The sequence below is a fragment of the Nymphalis io genome, chromosome 5 (assembly GCF_905147045.1).
Source record: "Nymphalis io chromosome 5, ilAglIoxx1.1, whole genome shotgun sequence".
NCBI lineage: Eukaryota > Metazoa > Arthropoda > Insecta > Lepidoptera > Nymphalidae > Nymphalis > Nymphalis io.
Genome location: NC_065892.1, coordinates 13417137 through 13436378, shown reverse-complemented (window position 1 = coordinate 13436378; position 19242 = coordinate 13417137). Strand labels below are relative to the sequence as shown.

At 31.1% G+C, this 19242-nt stretch overlaps 1 protein-coding gene across 1 annotated transcript; it reads right to left on the bottom strand.

Annotated features, from left to right (window-relative positions):
- Positions 1–1194: 1194 nt before the first annotated feature.
- Positions 1195–2661, bottom strand: LOC126768658 (uncharacterized). The gene has a single exon (XM_050486888.1). It carries the CDS (start codon positions 2659–2661, stop codon positions 1195–1197), a length of 1467 nt encoding a protein of 488 aa, XP_050342845.1.
- Positions 2662–19242: the final 16581 nt, after the last annotated feature.

Genomic DNA, 19242 nt, shown 5'->3' with positions numbered 1-19242 from the left:
CCTGTACCTCCGATAGTTCGTGAAGCCTTGTTTCTCTTCAGCTGTGTCAGGTTGTCTATCGATCTGATTTTGAGTGAAGAAAAGTGAGAGGAAAAAGATATATCTTTTCAAGCAGTGAGCAGTCCTTGAGATTAGCTTGAGGTAATGCTTGATAAAGAAATAAATAGTAAATAATTATTCCATTACTCCAAAATTTCTATGAAATTGAAATTAAATTTAACTATGTTTTTATTATTATGTATCCTACCCACTCTAGAAATAATCTAAATTTGCAAAATCCGATGCATTACACAGACTTAAATCGTCAAATTGAACAAAGCATTTGTAGCCTGAATATAGTGTTTAATGTAAATTGTTACTGAAATTGATTTAATTGTTATAACGGTATCGTGTATCACTAAATATGTGATACGATTGCTCTATCAAAGACCCTCGTCCTTTATCCATTAATTAGCTACGCCACGCCTCGTTACTGATTTCATTGGGGTTGTTATATTTTGTTCTCAACTTGATAGATCAATAAGATAAATTTTAACTATAGCAAATTAAAACGATGAATCAAATAATTATTAAATATGACTTTAGTATTATTTGGCTGCAAGATAGGTTTTCTATTCACAGCGAAAATCTTGGCATCGTTTTAAGAAATGTTTTCTCAATAATCTCATATTGCTTAAATACTTTTTAACATTTCAATTAACTGATATTTATTTTAGAGAATTATACTTTTTTATGTAATTTGTAATACTACATAAAAGATCATTTATGTTTTTTATAATCAATTGAGAGAATTATAATTAATACTGAAAGATATACACAGAGAAATTTACAAGAATTAGCTTTCAGTGACTTAAGAACTAAAATATATATAAAATTCTTGTAAGCATTCTTCATCTTAGTTATTATTGTTAACTTTTTCAGAAGAAGAAATAATAAAAATATATTTATGCTTCTTAAATTGTTTAATGGTGATTTAATTTTAATAATTATTATATTTACAAAATAAATACTTAACTATAATATTGCACGTGAAGAATATCATTAAATAACAATAACAATGTTTTTTTTATATTAAATGAACATTTTAACAGGCATTCAATCAATGCGAAATAGTTTTAAAGATTTAGCTACTACGGTTAATTACGATAAAAATGGAACTTTGTCAAATTTATTTGAAATTTAATTAATATGATTTTATTTATGGAGGATAGATCCTCCGTTATGGGAGTAAAATTGTTTGCTTTTTTTGTTAAAGCTTTGTGAAGCCGATATGTCATCCAAATCGCCCTCCTTATCTTGATGCGCCGTCATGTGTCTCGTAAGATGATGTCTCTCTCTAAAACTTTCGTTACATACAGGACATTTTAATTTTTCTTCCCTTTTTCTCCTATTTGGATCTGCAGTTGACTCGCTCTTATGGTGGGTTCTCATGTGATAAACTAAATCTGATGTCATTCTGAAGCTTATACTGCATTTGGCGCATACGTTTTGTGCTGGTAAGGAAAACGCCGCTATGGTTGATGGTAGAAGTGTACTTAGAATTGCAGCCGCAGGATTTGCAATTAAAGGGTTTACCGGTTCACGCGGAGGTCCTTGAAATTTCAAAAAGTCAGAATTTGGCTGCTGAAAGTTCTGAACACCGAATGGATATGACGGTCCAGCTTGTAAATACGGTAATTCAGGTCGAAATGGAATAAAATTCATTTTATTTGATGACATTTGCGTTGATTTCGCATCGTGTTTACCTTGGTACTCGATCGCTTTGAACGATGCACTTGTTCGCTGCATTGGACTTGCTTCTGGATAATTCGGTGACGTTGAAGGTACGTTTTGAGACTTGAAGAAATTGTGACCATTCAGCAAATGCGCGGGTGTCAGCAGATTGTTGAAACCCTTATTGTAAGAGTTTGTTGAAGGACTAGAGGCAGATAACGGAGGACTTACGGAGTTCTGATATAATAAGTTATCTGGACTAACTGATGGATTCGGCGATCGGACTGAAAAATTAGACACTTTGGTGAAAGCACTTCTAGGTGATATATCGTGTTGCTTTTCTCCGAAGCGATTCTCAAATCTTGCTCTTGTTTGTATACTTATAAGAGTGGGATCATCAAAAATTTTATTCTTATACTCGTGTAAAAACTTTGGCTGTCTAGTAGCACTCTCGTTTGAGTTAGGGCGACTTCGCGATCTCTCGGAAGTATCGGAATCGCTACAGTACATAACCTTACTCGGATACTCGTCAGTACCGACATCAATATTTATATCAGAACCAAAACTTGGGGACATGTTATTGTTAACACGAACTCTGTCTTCATCTGGATCTTTGGAATCGAGGGTATTATCGTTAGAGTATTCGCTTTGCTTATAAACATCTGAAACTCTTTTAGTCGGCTGCTCCCATTCTTCTGTATTGAACAGCTGTTTTGAAACTCTCAACTGTCTTTCGGGTTGAATTTGGCGAATTTTTTCATCTGGCATCATCAAGAAAGCCACATCAAATGATCTTTTCGAAGCCTTGCCTTGATTGATCACAGTGGACTGCATGTCAGGTTTAGTATGTTGAGAAGTTTTAGCACTTTCTATATTTAAATTGGTCTCCTTAGATTCCGGAGATTGTTCTTTATAATTTTGATAGCTATTTTGAATGTCCATTGTCATTGTTTTCTCATTTAATACGTTTCACACAAAACCAAAACTTTTATCACTTATATCGCTACGTTTTGCACTGAGACGCGTGCGTACTACCCGTCAGTATCTTTGCGAATGTGATCGTAACGCGAGGGTGAAAATATATAAGTGGGGTTTGAAACTACCCTTTGCAGAGGCTTTTGAGTCGGGAGGCGTGTCGAGGCAACCAATGAGCGACGAGCGAGAGGCGTGATTGGTTACGTCGGTCCAATCAGACAAGCTTTAGACGATAGCGAGCAGGAGAGCTCAATCACCGGGTCAAGATAATAATAACTGCTGTGAATTGAGAGCGCATTGAGTTGTGGTAGGGTCAGCTCGACAAAGACAGTATGATATTGAAAACCGTGAACCTTGTCTTTACATGTATTGTGTGACGCTACATTGTAATTTGATGTCCTACAGTCAATTTGAAAACTGTAAACAAGTAGTTTAGTTTGATATTTATAATCCAATATCAATATATTTTATATAAAATCAAAATAAATATAAATTAATATTGAACACAGTTTTTTTATTTGTAATTTTTGGAAAAAAAATCGTTTAAGAAAGTAGCTTATACTCCAAATTATTGAAATAAAAAAACTACGCCTACTAAGTACATCCAAAGTTAGTTTTTTTATTATCGTCTGTTTATCTCGGCAAACAAGGCACTAGAAAAACTCCAACGATTATGATTGCAATAAATATGTTTTATATGTGGCATAAAAAATAATACTCCGCTATAGGCGGTAACCCCTGAGTGTATGGATGAGATTGCGAATAATGCTATTAACACAGACGCTTCTTCTCAAATTGATATCCTACACCACAATACGAAATCTCAAATTGAACCCAATTTAAAAGCGAATAGGACACGATTTCAAATGAACAATATATAACATTATACATCCCATTGTAACATTGAAAATTATATCATGTTTCCATCATACAAAGTTCAAGATTGAATGTTAAAATCTTGTTAGAGACGTCCTAAGGAGACTCAAATGAGTTCTGTTCGGTAGTGGGTAATGATAATAAGATGGGCGCAGACGTTAAAGGAAAGTCATTTGTCAGATTTTAGCCATTTTTTGGCCATTCGTTCGGTCTTTGTGAAAATCTGTTCTACTTATTTTTCACGACGCGTTAATGAAATTCTTTTTAAATGATAATTTAGATGTTTTTTATAAGAAAATATTTGTAGATATTATAGGATATTTTATACATAACTGACTTAATTGAAATGAAATAATCTTTCTTTGATGTATAAAATAGTCGGAAAAGTGGGCAAAACAGGTGGACAAGTGGGCCAATTGATGGTAAGTGATCACCTCCACCCATAGACATCGGCGCTGTAAGAAATATTATTCATTCTTTACATAGCCAATGCGCCACCAGCCTTGGGAACTATGATGCTATGTTCCCTGTGAATTAAGTTACTGACTCTTTAAATCGGAACACAACAATTCTAAGTATAGCTAATTGGCGGTAGAATATCTGATGAGAAACAAGAAGGTTTAGAAATGAGTAAAATAAATGGTACTAAAATATATATACTTACTAATAAGTTTTTGTTAATAAGTATGCATAAATTAAGTATAAATGTTATTATGGTATTTTTTGTATTATATTGTAATTGTTATTAAAATTAACATAATCTCCAATAAATCGGACTAACTTTTGACACGTCACATCATTTGTTGTTGATAAGTAATTTGTGGCACGTGATCTGGCTTATCGCGCACGTGTTGGGGTGGGATTTGATAACGGTGAACTTATAATATGATACTTTAAGAATAATTAAATAGACTTCGAAAACCATTGCCTTATCTTTGTTAAGGATCCATTATAATTGATTAATCTTCTCAATGTAAATTATAAAAAAAAAACAATATTCAGAACTACATTTAGATTTATTTATATAAAATGTTTGTTATATAGTTTTCAATTTTGTGTTAAAAGATTACAAACAAAATATTTTAGTGCACTTAAACTATTATTTTAAGGTTATATGGGGTGCTTTTAATTAGAAGTTATAAGTATTTAATCTTAATTCACTTAACATGTATTTGACTGTATTAAACTCTACATTAGTTACATATTTAGTAAGAATATATTATGTGAAAAATTTAGTCTAATCGGATTATTATTTTTATTTATAAATAAAGCATAAATGAATAGTTTTTCTAGTACATTGACTGATGATCTTAGATCAGAGGTCACATCTGCAACTTAGATTGGCAGTTCGATTGCCTGTCTCCCCCGAGCCAGGAGTCCCATCTTCCGCTGTCGGAGACAGATTACTTGGTGTTGCTGCTAATATTCTTTTTCTATTTCTTCTCCCTTGGGACGCTAGTTGATTGAGATAGTGTTAAATCTTTTATATGTATTTGTGCAATATGTACAACGAGCTAGCTTTTACGTTATATTTGTAAAATTGTATGTCTAAGAAATGGTATACGTTGGTGTATTTTCAATCTTCTTTAATACATAATATTACATTTAATGCATGTGTGTAGAAAACAGAATATTGTTTAACCTTTATTTTGTGAAGTTTCTGTTGATAATAAAATATTTATTTTAATTTTTTAAGATTTAAAGTATTATTTATACACAATTTTCTTTTACAATACTGTTAATTAATAATTATTATTATAGCTATCTATAAAAAAGTTACAAAATACAAAAAATTAGCTAGTTTTAATTAGCTAAATATATAGAATAAGTTGAATAAATTTGAATAAAGTTAATGAGAGTGGTTGTTTTAAGATATTTTTATATGTTAATAATAATTTGAAGCAATTTTACATAAATACAAATAATTTGTGTCGAAATGATAAAATCATCGCTCCTCTTTGTGAACAACATGTAGCATTCGGTAATTCAGGGTTCAAATATTAAGCAGTCAAAACATTAGCTTAGCAATGAATTACGAGCTCAGCTAATCGTATAAATAATAACACCACCTGTACTACTAACGCGTTATTAAAATATGTTTAATTCCCCCTCATTGCTTTGAAAAATGCCACCAGCCTACCATATGGTGTGTCGATCGCTAACAATAACGTATAGAATTTGAACTATAAAAATGTTAGCCGCATTTATCTCAATAGATTCATGCGAATTTGGTTCTTTTATCTAAGACATAAAAGCTATAATAGAATAAAAAAAATTAGTAGATACTTGTATTACATTTTCGCTTATCCTTTTATTAAGCTTGGACAATAATCATTCCCTTTCAGTAATTCTCTTAGATCAAACATCCTGTTAATCGTCCCAAACACATTCATGGTTCGATTTAAATAATATTGAACTTTATTGTCCATAAAATAAGGTAGTGAATTGATTGTTAACTATTTTTTAATAAACGTCCAGTGTACTGAGTTGCGTTTAAAACTTATGCTGATACTAACTATTCTTCTATTTAAAGGACCGATTGCTATTGGAATTTGATCTTTATGTTCAATGAGCTACGGATAATTTTTATTTGTTAATAAATTAACATGTATTTTCGTTGTATCGTTATGCTATTTTGAAACTTATTGCAATTAAATAGAGTTTTAATTGAAACAATTTCGTGCGATTCGTATGTGTAATAACCTAACATTAAAGTGGGATTTAGTGCGCACTTGTTTATGAATTTTTGTACCATATGGTGTAAAAGCCGCCGCGGACAATACACCCCCATGCTGGTCCCCATTACCATATGGGACTTGTTAAATGCATTTTCAAGAGAATCGTATTAGTCCTTTGAAATCAGGAAGACGATGATTGATTCCACTATTTATTTATTTTTTTATAATAATCCAGTGATAGATTTTATTTTATAAGACAAGAAAAAAATGTTTTTGTCACTAATATGCGATTTGTGTTTACTTCACTTGCTTAAATTAGTCAGTTTAAAAAGGTGTTAAGGAGTTAATCGGTATATTATTAAATAATCGTACCCATTGAGATTTAGTAAATGTAATTGGCATGGCAACATAATAATTTAATACAAACAGCCAAAATAATTTATCAATGCTCTATTAGTAAGCCTCGAGCTTGGACAATTTATACAGTTAGAAAAACGCAATATTTTATATTAGTTAAACGAAACAGTTTCTGAACCGCTGATCAAAGACAGATTAAGTATTTCAACTTTAATCGATCATTGGTCGATGACAGCCGATGACGTCATAGGCGACGAATCAGCGTTGAGATTATTGCCACATTTGTTAACCTATATTATTTCATACATATCGCTTAAGATGTTCTTTAAATTATAGATATTTATGCTTCATATTGTAATCCTCAAATGAAAATTATGTGACGGAATAAACTATATTGCTATCACTTTCTTATGTACGAGATTAAAAAAAAGATGGCAAGTATTTTAGTCTTAGCAATCAGTTAAAATAATTTTAAAATCAGTTTTATCCTTGTATATAAACGCATTAGTTCAAATTATGACGTCATAATTGCCAATTACATAACTATTATATAAGTATATTATTTATTTACGTTAAAAGGGAAATGTGACTCAATTTCCAATGATATTAATTATAACTTTATACGTAAGTTCAACGAATATCGAATTGTCGAGTCGTTATGTTCAAGTGCGCAAATAAACATTTGCACAAAGACATGCAATAATGCGTATTGTATTATTTTTACAAAGGGCTGTAGCTGGAATGAATCGTTTTGATACTTTTGAATATTATCATTTATTTTATACACACACACATTCAAAACTAAAGTATAGTAACTGCTATTATTTATTAATGTATTTACTGCTAGTCGTAAATCAATAGATATTATATTTAAAACAACAGTAACGTTTAAACCTATTGAATATCAATATGGAAAATGTGTACGACTGTGTACATCGGTATGCAATGAAGTGACAAAATATGATTGAAATACAATATTATAATATTATATTCGTTCGTCGTAATCTTTACTAATAATAATATAAAAGCGAAGGTAACTCTGTTTGTCTGTTATGCATTCACGGCTAAACCATTGAAGATTTAGATGAAATTTGGTATGAAGCAAGCTTGAATAAGTTCCAAACCTTCTCCTCAAAAAGGGAAGAGGAGGCCTTAGCCCAGCAGTGGAACATTTACAGGCTGTACTTACTTTTTAAGCTTGAACCCCAAGGATAATTATAAATTTATTGATATATAAACCATCAAGATTGTTCAATAAAAGAGTTCACAATAATCACTCAACATATGCGCTGGCGGTCTCCTGCCATCTGATCGCTATAGTTCTAATGATCATATGGACAGACGGACAGTTATCAGCTTGTAATCAAAGTGATTTACTTTGAAGTGCAAATACGAGATGCATATAAAATATTGCTTACGATATCGAATGATAAATTTTACGTAATTTGTTTAGAGCAATTGTTTCATTTCAATTTTTGGACATTATTTAGTTATTATGAATATTATGTACAGTGTTGAAATACATTTTTACAGGTTTCCAATTTGAGTGGTTTTTGATGTGATGAAATTTTTTGTTTCTTTAGGTGATTTGAGGTGCATTAATTGTGAAGATTTTTGAAAATCATTAAATCCATTCCGTTTCCGTCAATCAATCATATTTTTCTGTATCATAGAACTAAAACCGATTATAAAGTAACATATTTTAGAACATTTAGTTTCGTCTCATTTTCACTTGAAGTACAAATACAAAAGTGACTTATAAATATGTCATCATCATCATATAAATATTATATTAGAAATATTTATTTATTAGAATCATTAATGATATTTGTTAATAATATGTCAAAACTATATAAAGAACTAAAAAATAACTCATCTTGATATCTTTCATAAGATATTAGAAATAATTGACAATCCCCCCCCCCCAAGGTTGCCTGTGAGCAAGGTCTATGTCAGCTTACTCAGTAACAATTAATACGTAAATAGATAGATGTATATACAAAGACTAAAGACAAACAAAAACAATAAAATTAAGCATTAAACATCTAATCAGTGATAGCTCAACATCATACTAGATCACTAAAAATGTTTATAAATATGTTACAAGTTGATTTTCCTAATGTTTCCTTTTCTGAGTCTTCCTCTCGTAAACAGCATCCAGCAATTACAAACGCCCTATTACCCCATCGTATTCATAAGGGACTTCTCCCCAGGGTGATTCTATGCCCAGAAGTGCATATGGCGAATAAATGTTCATCGTATACCCTATCACTTAATTCTCTTTGTATTTTTTTGTGGTTTGACTAAATACCCCCTTTGGTAGGAGATCAATTGGAAATGACAATACTAGAACCGAAAGTATGAAATTCATTCTTTGATATCGGAATGATATTATTGTAGCAAAGGAATCACTTAGTTAGCGTTCAAAGGACATAGACATTGTTACTGTAAGAAAAAAGTCCAACTACGTACATATGATGCACAAATAATGTATGCGCATATACAGGCGCACTATCTATTCCATTACAATAATTATCCAATGGAATTGCAATTCGATATTAACAGAGAGTTCTGACGCTGGACCATCGGCTATACGTGTAACAAGTTTGATCAAACAAGTTCCAAGCTTCACGCTGATAATTTATCGGCTGAGAAAATAACAGTCTTGTAAGCGACCAGATCAACGTGGCGGTCAGCTACACTGAGCTGCAGCGTTTTGTAAATACAATCGTATATCTTTTTAATAAATCGATACCCTTTTTATAAACCGCATCTACCCTAAGCTTGTAAACGTTTCGAAGGCCATATGTCGCGAAAAATTCAACTATAATTGCATTAAGTTACCCCAAGTCGAGTGCCCCGGTTTTTAATTACGACTACCCACTTAGACATATGTGAAGTTAGTATTGGGGTAAAAAGTTGGTGACGCTCGTCAGTTCTGATTCGAGACATACTTCTTGATTGAATCAATGGTGTTTGATTCCAGGTCACTGCTCTTCATTTCAGTTATGGAATTTATTGATTCTGTTCAACTATCACGAGGTATGCGTATATAGTCGATGATACATTACTTATAATATTTCCAAAAGGAATTAAATGATATTAATTTTTAAAATTGATAATATTTTATCGTTAGTTATTATGATGATGAATTTAAAAATAAAATATTTTCATTTGAACGTTTTATTAAATAAGTTAATTTCAGAATTTCATTTTTCAATATTATAGCTTTTTTTTTAATGTAATTTTTACTAGTGCTTAGCTGTCTTACTTATAAACGTTGCTTAGCGGCTGTTTAGTTAAACACTGATTTATCTCTTTCTGTCATTATTGAATTGACATCCGAAAGAAGAAGACGAAAGAAGAATCCGAAAGAAGAAGTGTTTAACTTATCACCCGCTAAACGACATTTATAATTTAGGCCGTAGATATTTAACTAGCAAATACCTACAACCTATATGCTTCGCTGGGCAATTTTAATTAGTTTGTAAACAATTATAATATTATATAAAACCTACAAAAAATCCTAGCAACCACTACACAAATTTCTAACTCAAAAGGATGACGCATAACGCGTAGACTACGCACTATAGTACGTAATCCAAGCACATACGACATACAACTGAAGTTTTCAAGTAGGTATGTTCATCAACATCAAACATCAAGACGTTCTGATTTTAAAGATATAATTATATTTTTTTATAACAGATGATTAAATTATTAATGTCCTCAATAGATAGGTTCTTTTGTTTAAATTGCAACAACAAAGTGTTAAAACACTTTGTTGTTGCAGTCCAACTTTATTTGTACTTTAAAAAGTACAAATAAAGTTGGACTGGGAAAAATGTTAAAAAAATTCCACCCAAACTCAACAAAGATATGGTAAGGAAAAATAATATTCTTTTGATAAAAATCGTAGACAATATGAGCGTGAAATATGGGTTCAAGAAATCCTGCCCGTTGAAAACGGACGAAATAAATGAAGAGAAAAAGTTAAAAAAAAACAATGGCAGAGCACGGGCAGGAAACGCCGCGTGAATAAGTACTCCATTGTAACGGTATACTTTAATATTTTTCCTTTTTTCCGTTAATAAATTTCATATAAAGCAATGTTTGTTTGTTATGATGTTTTGTTACGTCTTAATAAAAGCAGTTGGTAAACTAAAGTATTTCTTAATTCTAGTTATAGTCTTACTAACTAACCATCCATAGACATTGGCGCTGTAAGAAATATTAAGCATTCCTGACATCGCCACTAATTTAGGGAACTGTGGGAATTTAGGAGGCTGTCTGGAGGTAGAATATGTGATGAGTAGGTGGTACCTACCCAGTTCGGCTTTCACAAAGCCCTACCACCAAGTTATTAATATACAAACCACATTTAATATAAAATTATAAATGACAAAGACGATATTTTGACATAAAATTATCTATAATATTTGGAATAATTTTATAAGTTAAATGATTGTTATGTTAACCAACCCATATTGGAACAGCTTGGGGCAAAATGCCCTGAGCCTTCTTAAAAGGAAATGAATCCTTCCCTTAAAAGAGAGTAATTTTCGGCCACGGCGGCCAATCTCATGAGAGATTAGCCAAATGCGCAGGACATGTTACAGTGTACAAGAGTGTGCGCACATACATGCATTATCTATTCTCTTACTCTCATAATCCGCCAAATCAGGATCGCAATCCAAAACGACCGGAATGTGTTCAGGTAAAGGACCAACAGTTCTACGTGCTATGCAGGGCACGGTAGTATACACACTTACTTACATCGATTTCCAGACTCAGCTACTACTCGAATCTTCGACAGAAAAACTCAATAACTTTTAATCGGCTCGACCTGGGATTGAAACTAGGACCTCGGAATCTGCAATCTAGCCACAAGACCAACGAGGCGATAACTCAATTTAACTGTCACATTTTTAAATGTTTACGTAAGAGATTCCAAAGATATTACCGCAATTGAAAACGGAAAACGTATGAAACAATAATAAAAGTAGTAACCCTCAAATGAATGTTATCTCATTTCGTATTCAGACTCTCTCAGCGGTCCGTCTGCCTTGAGATGATTTATGAACTATTTTTTTGTTGTTTTTTTTTTATAATTTTCCTCGCTGCCAAGATTCTTCGAATTCTCTGCCAAATATATTCTTTAAGAGAGCATATTGATAACAGTAACATAATTAATTCCATTTTTCGCGAACTTCTTTAGAATAGTGTTCTATTACATTTTGAATAACACTTATGTTTCTATTAACGCTTCACGTTGATTTATTTTTTCTTAAATAAATCATGTGTTATATTTTTTTACGATTCGCATCGCAATCAGATTTGATCATAATGTAGCAAAAAAATATACATATATATATATTTATTATAAGTAATTGTTTAAAGAAGACATTACATATCATGATTTAAAATTATAACCATACTACTGAATTTGTAATAGGTGGTAGCTATTTAAATATAGTAATGTACTATTTTAAAATAACTTTCCAGTCAGTTGATGAACGTGTGTATGTCGAGTTTTAAAACACATATATAAATTAAGCGAAATTCAAAGACTAAAAAATAAACAAATATTTTATCCAAGTGTCATTAAGCGTTCTTGTAAGATTAAAGAATAAAACACCGTGTTTAAAGGCCAATTTAGCCACGGTGCCATTTTGATCCCAGTTAACCATTAGTACAAAAGTGCTCAATGTTAAATGTCTCAATTTAATGTTCATGCCGTGTCTCCCTCGCTGCGGTCTTTATTACCCACTGTTGGCTTTGAAGGGTTAATTCGTTGAAAACTTTCAACCAGTTATTTTGCTTTTTGATTTATTTATATATATAGTTAGTTAAAATTATGTTCCAAATATAAATTAACGGTCTTACATGTAATTATTGTTTAGTGATTAGTTAAATAATGCTGTCTTCTTCTTTAGAATGTCAAATTTATAGTGACAGAAAGAGATAAAGCAGTATTTAACTAAACAGCCACTAAGTAATATTTATAAGTAAGGCCGTAAATGATGAAATTCTTTTAATTTGAAAACCTATTCGATTCAATTTCAATAATAATTATTAAAAAATAGGTTGTTAATATTCTAATAGTTCCATAATTTGTTAAGATGAATGAGTCGTATAATATTGTGTTGACTAAGAATGCACTGTTACATAACCGAATGCAATGTTGCATTTATTCGCCCTTTTACTTCTTGTGTGCTTTAACAATATGGTATGTGTTCGTTTGTGCTTTCGTAATAAATGGTAAATTTATTCGAAAATATCTTTTCATGTACACAGCTAGTACTAACGTCACGCCATTTTCCGAGAAATTGAATGAAGGATTTTATTGTATGTATGTATATATGTGTATTTTAAGAGAGACGAAATATTTATTTCATATTAAATTACATATTAATTTCTAAAACGTAAAAGTATAATTACTGTAAACGCTGCCCAAAAACCTCTTATATAAAAGGGTTTGGAGCTGAAACGTTTCTATAATGGGGTGTCGTTAGATACACGAGACAGAGTCACATCCGACGGTGCTTTCCTCACGATCTAGTATAATACAAATATTTGGTACAACTTTGTGTAAGCCCGTCTGTGTAGGTAACACCCACTAATCACATATACTACGGACAAATAATCATTTATGCTTCTAATGGTAGTTTTTACCTTAACTATAAATATAAGTATTAATATAATGCTTTAGTATTAATCAAAAAGTTAAATTTGAAATAGGAACCCACCTAAACAAATAAAAAGCTATTCATTATATGATTTTATAGTAATACATACGTATACATATGTATATCAAGAAATTGGTTATATTAAAACATAGTTCATACGCCAGAAATTCAAATTGTAAATAACATTTTGAACCGCAAGTATTTGTCATCGAGAAATGTTGAAGCTGTGTTGTTAACGAATAAACTATGGCGCACAAATTCACGCTTACTTGTGCCAAAACAGGAATAACTTATTTTGAACAACGCGAGAAAATTTTCTTTTTCATGTTGTTATAATTACTTTCTTGTCATTATTTCTTATATATATTTAGTAAATAGTTTCTATTTACAATAATTTTATAGGTCGTATATATAATTGTATCTTTTCCATAAATGGGTTAAGAGAAACAAATTTTTTGGTACTGGTAGATTGGTATAAACGTTATTTTTTTGTTTTCTTCGGTTTTTAGAGGAGAACTAAATAACCACATAATAGAACGTATTTGGAGACTAAAGTGTAGATTTTGGAAGATCTTAATTTTTGTAGTAAGGTGGAAATTCCACGGCATTTGTACTGTATTTATGGAATACCTGGAGTATTTACTTATAATCAAATTAAAATGATACAAAAATCATCGCTGAATCCTTTGAAATATCTAAATTTGGCCCATTTCGAGTGATTCCAATTATATTATTAAAATTCGATCAATAACGATCAAGATTCCAATGCAATCGCTGAAGGTTTAAGGTGGGTGCACCTTAAACCTTCAGCGATTGCATGTGAAATTTACGGTGTGAGCAAAAATATGTGGGAATATGACATTGAAGGTATCTGAATGCTTAATGTATTTAATTATTCACTTTAAATGTACCCAACCCTTCATTGTCTCAAACCGCAACATTTGACTGACTATCTTGAACATAACGCGGCAAATAAATCGCCTGCTGTCCTTTACTACTAATTAAAGGAAATGGCCCAGAAACAAGATTGCGATATTGTTCTCTCTAAATCTACACCCGTCTCTTTTAAACTTGAGTTGCACGAGATACGTTCGTCCTTTTCACCCTAAACGTTGGTTAGACTTCACTCATTATGCTAAATATCTGCCTCCCTTGTTCGGGAGTGGAAAGATCAGAGATATGACGGATTTTTTTTAATTTTTTTTTTCTAAAGACTTGACAGTTGGTATATGGAGGTAGATTAAGATAGCCATGAATTTTTGTCGCATAATTGCTTCGGAGGATATAAAATCCGGTGGAATTATTCAAGTCCGTATTACGTTAATTTTTTTTTTACATAAAATTAAACGGCTTAACTAGATAAACTTAGAAAAGAGTAATATTGGAAACAAAAGAGAATTTACGCAGAATCATTATGTAGTGAAATTAAACATAGAATACGCTTTTAAATACATATTATGTATATATGTATATTCCATTCAAAAATTGTAAGAGTCCAGTTCGACAGTTTGTTGAAATCGTCGTCACGTGTTATATGAAAATATAAAAAAAAAAAGTGGACAGATACTCATAGTAATTTTTATAGAACACAAACGTTGCTAAGTAAGTAAAAATATGTTTAGTTGATATTTATCATATTTATCGATCTGCTTTAGACGTAATAGAGAATGGATTTCTGAATGAACAAGTGAGGTAACATGGTGGGGTCGTCTTAACATATGGTATATATTTCTCTAGTAGATGGCGAGGCGAGGTGATGAGGTGAATTCAAAGCTATTACGTGTTTTCCAAGCCACGGATGTGTAATACTACAAACTGTGTAACTCTGGGGTGTGACTGAAAATTTTCAAGAAAAAGTCAGCTGCTTTTTTTTTCTCTAAATAGTGTTTGAATCCATGGCCTCAGAGCCTGCAGCCTAATAGGCTAGCCACTAGAACACTTCACAATTACAGTATATAGTAGGTATTATAATTACGTAGTAGGTATATGAAAAAAACATTATATATTTAAAATTTTACTATTTGTTTCTTTCGATGTTACCAAAAATAAATACACTAATTTTTCTTTATTAATTTTTTGATTAAACATACATTATTTTTTTTTTGTCGTAGTTCCTGAACACTGGAAATTAATACTAGGTAATATTTTGTTAAATAATAATTTCTTAAGTATATAGAATATGGCTATTTTTAATAATGAATATTATATTATATAAAACATTATTAAAATTAAAACAAATGTGAAAGCGATTTTAAAATCTAAAAGGCATAAGCCATAAAAAAGCAGATTCGATTTGAACGTATTGGAAAAAAGAGGAAATTTTAATAAATCGTCCCAGATCGCCATTGAACAAAAAGTACCTTATTTCATTATGGCAACCGTTCCATTAGTAAGATACGCAAATTCTATTAAGCTTTAACGAGGAAAGCGCTTTAAGCGCACCGATTTATGTTGACATTTAAAATTTAAAATGTTCGTGTAATGTACATTTTTTTAAAGCTGTATAAGTATATTTTTTAAATAGAGCATACGTAAAACTCGAATATTACATTATATATAAGTAAATAACAAATTAATTTTAAATAGATATATTTTTATAAGTTTATAATATTACATATTTTATTAATAATAATCACAATTAATAATTCGATTATTAATTCAAATTTAACCAATACAGCGAACAGCGCTTGATCATTTTTCCTAATACGAGGGGTGAACGATTTGAAAGGGTGTACGATTCTAAATTTGAATTTATGTTTTGTTAGATTTGATCGCGCTTAGCGGCAAACGCCATTTTGAATGGAGCGACAGAGGCATTTTTTAAATATGATTTATTTCGGTAAAGGGTTTTAATGATGCGTTTTGATTTCTAAATTCAATCAGGTTTTTTAATTGTATTTCAAGGTTTTTACATAAGGAAAACAAAATTTCAGCGGTGAAATATTTTTATATATAACCTTTTAGAATTAAGCGTTTCTGGTGAAAAAGGGATTTATTTCTGTTGCACATGCTCTTTTTAATTTAAGGAATATAAGTTTAATGAATAAAAAAAAACTGAAATAGTCTTCTGCCGCCGGTGCGTTATTCTTGTTTAACAAATTAAAAATATTTTAAGATATACAAAATTATTTGCGCTGAGAGTAAAAAAAAATAAGTATGTGAGTTTGAATGAATTTTATTATTAAATTTGAAAAATATATTCTCAAAAGTAGCAGTTGTTCAAACCATAACGAATAATAGAATCATAATGCAATATATGAATTGAATCGGTATTTTAATTCGATTGAATATCGATATGACATTTGCTCGCACGAGCAGAGTTTCAATCGGTTATGAAATGTAGGGTTTACGCGCAATGCTTTAGTTTTATTACATTTTTATTCTATGGTTTATTATTGAATTTAAAAACTCTAAGATTATTTACGTACGTATTTTTTATTTATAAATAGAATGCGTAAAATTATTACGATGACATGTATAGCTTTTTAGCTTTAGTTTTATATGTACATTATCGATCATACTTATAAACGTTTTTTAGCGGGTGATTAGCGAAACAATGTTATGTCTTCTTTTTTCGAATATCAAATTAATAATGACAGAAATAAAAAAAATCAGTATTTAACTAAACAGCTTTATTTTATAATTAATATCTTAAAGTTTTTTTAATATGAATATTCTACTGTTTTATTAAATTGTGATAAAATTCACCTAGTCGGTTTTGGTAACGAGCACTTTACGAGTTATTCGAAGCACGTGTGTAAACTGGCATAAATTCTTGAGAGAAAAACAATATCTTGTCATGTTAATGATGGGTTAAAATATACCTTACTTATTGAAGTTATTTAGCGGGTGAATAGTTAAACAGTGCTGTCTTCTTCTTTCGAATGTCAAATCAATAATGGCAGAGAGAGAAAAATCATTGTTTAATGAAACAGCCGCTAACGTTTATAAGTGGAATGTTGGCAAGAATGCTAGCAGTATTTCCCCGTCGAATCGCTATTCCGATTGTCTGGGCGCAAAATGAACCAGCCCTCCTGTCAAAAGTACGGGCAATAAAGGTGTTATACTGTTACTCCAAGTTACAAGTGTTTCAGTTTTAATTGTTTTGTAAATAAAAATATCTTTGATAAATATATATATTTTATCTCATCTCTTAAACTGCCTGGTTGATGCAGTAGCTTGATGTAAGGCCGCAGATCCGGAGGTCCTGGGTTCAATTCCCAGTTCGGGCCAGAAAAAGTTATTGGGTTTTTCTGTCAAAAAATTCTCAGTAGCAGCCTAGAGTCTGGATGTTGAAAGTGTGTACACTCCCGTGCCTCTGAAAGTACGTAAAGCCGTTGGTCCTGCGTCTGAACTCTTTCCGGTCGTGTCGGATTGCCGTCCCACCGGATTATGAGAGTTAGGGAATAGAGAGCGCACCTGTGTTGGCGCCCACACTTATGCACTATAATATCTCCTGCGTAGTTGGCTAATCTCTCTTGAGTTTGGCCGCCGTGGCCGAAATCGGTCTGTGGAACATTATTATTATAAGCTATATAATAATATATAAAAATTTAAGCTACTATTAATGCGAATAATTGGACGTTAGTTGATTGAATTGCTTGTGACTGTAGTATCCACCTGATTTTTTAGGCATTCTTTAATATGTTTTACTTTATTATGAATTAGAAATTAATATAAATTATACAATATTTCTTTCCTTTTACAAAATTCAGTTCATATAAAATGTTCATAAAACTTAATTTACACGTAATTTTTGTTCTTGTACTTCGTATACGTTATCATTTAATAAAATATTTGCTATACCAATTTTAATATATTTATAAATTATTGAACCAACCCGCTATGGAGCAGCGTGGTGGGGTAAGCTCCAAACCTTCTCCTCAAAAAGGGAGAGGAGGCCTTAGCCCAGCAGTGGGACATTCACTGTGGGCTCTTAATGTATAAATTATTAACTATAGATTATAGAACATAGATTGAAATATTAATAATATACTGTTTGAATCAAATCCTTCGCGTGTGAAGGGACATGTGGCTCCCACAATCTTAGATCAGCTTGATACGAACATCGGACTATATTCTTGGACTATACAGAATGTTCTAGATCATATATAATAATACTACGCTTTTATCAAAATCAAAATCGTTTAAGTATTCTTAAAATAAAAACTAATCAAATATAGGTATATAAGCTTTTTCAAGATAATCAACTTTGCGGTTTATTTGTAGGTCATTCAAAACTGTTATTGATAAAAGTAACTATATAATATTTTCTATACTAATATTATAAAAGCGAAAGTAACTCTGAACGAAGCAAGCTTGAATCCCAAGGACGAATATAGAGCTTATATATTTTATGCATTATTATTAGAAACAAAAAAATATATATATATAAACGTCAAAATGACACGATGGAAAGTTTCGAAGGATTTTCTCTACAAACTAAATTAGATGGACAATTTCTCGAGCTCAGTTAGTTATCGAAATAATCAATCACAAAACTGCAACTGCAATACTTTGACGCAAGAATTAATTATAAAATTTTTACTATCGTATCGTGTAGGGCTATTCTTTACGAACATACTCGAAACACATCGCAGAAAACAGTTGCGAAATGTCAGAAAGTGATATGCAATATTGACCATAATAATTATAAAATTTTAAGGAAAACACACACCAAATTCGTATATCACTGTAAGTCGATGATGTCAACATTTCACGGGCAAGTAATGAGTGTGTGAGAAAAGTGCTGTCCAGATATAAACTGGGCATATATTATTATATACCTTGGATGTATATAATAAATTTACCTGCGGCCATTAATCATTTATTAAGGATATTCGATTACTAATATTATGAGCTCTTTTCTTCTATGCTAGTACAATAATTGTAGTTTTATTTTGGTCGTTTCTTTCTGTTGTCCTTTCAGCGTCACTGGCATTAATTATGCAGAA

What these genes read in the sequence shown, in the direction of transcription:
- LOC126768658 (XM_050486888.1), bottom strand. Translation starts at nt 2,661, where the DNA reads ATGACAATGGACATTCAAAATAGCTATCAAAATTATAAAGAACAATCT.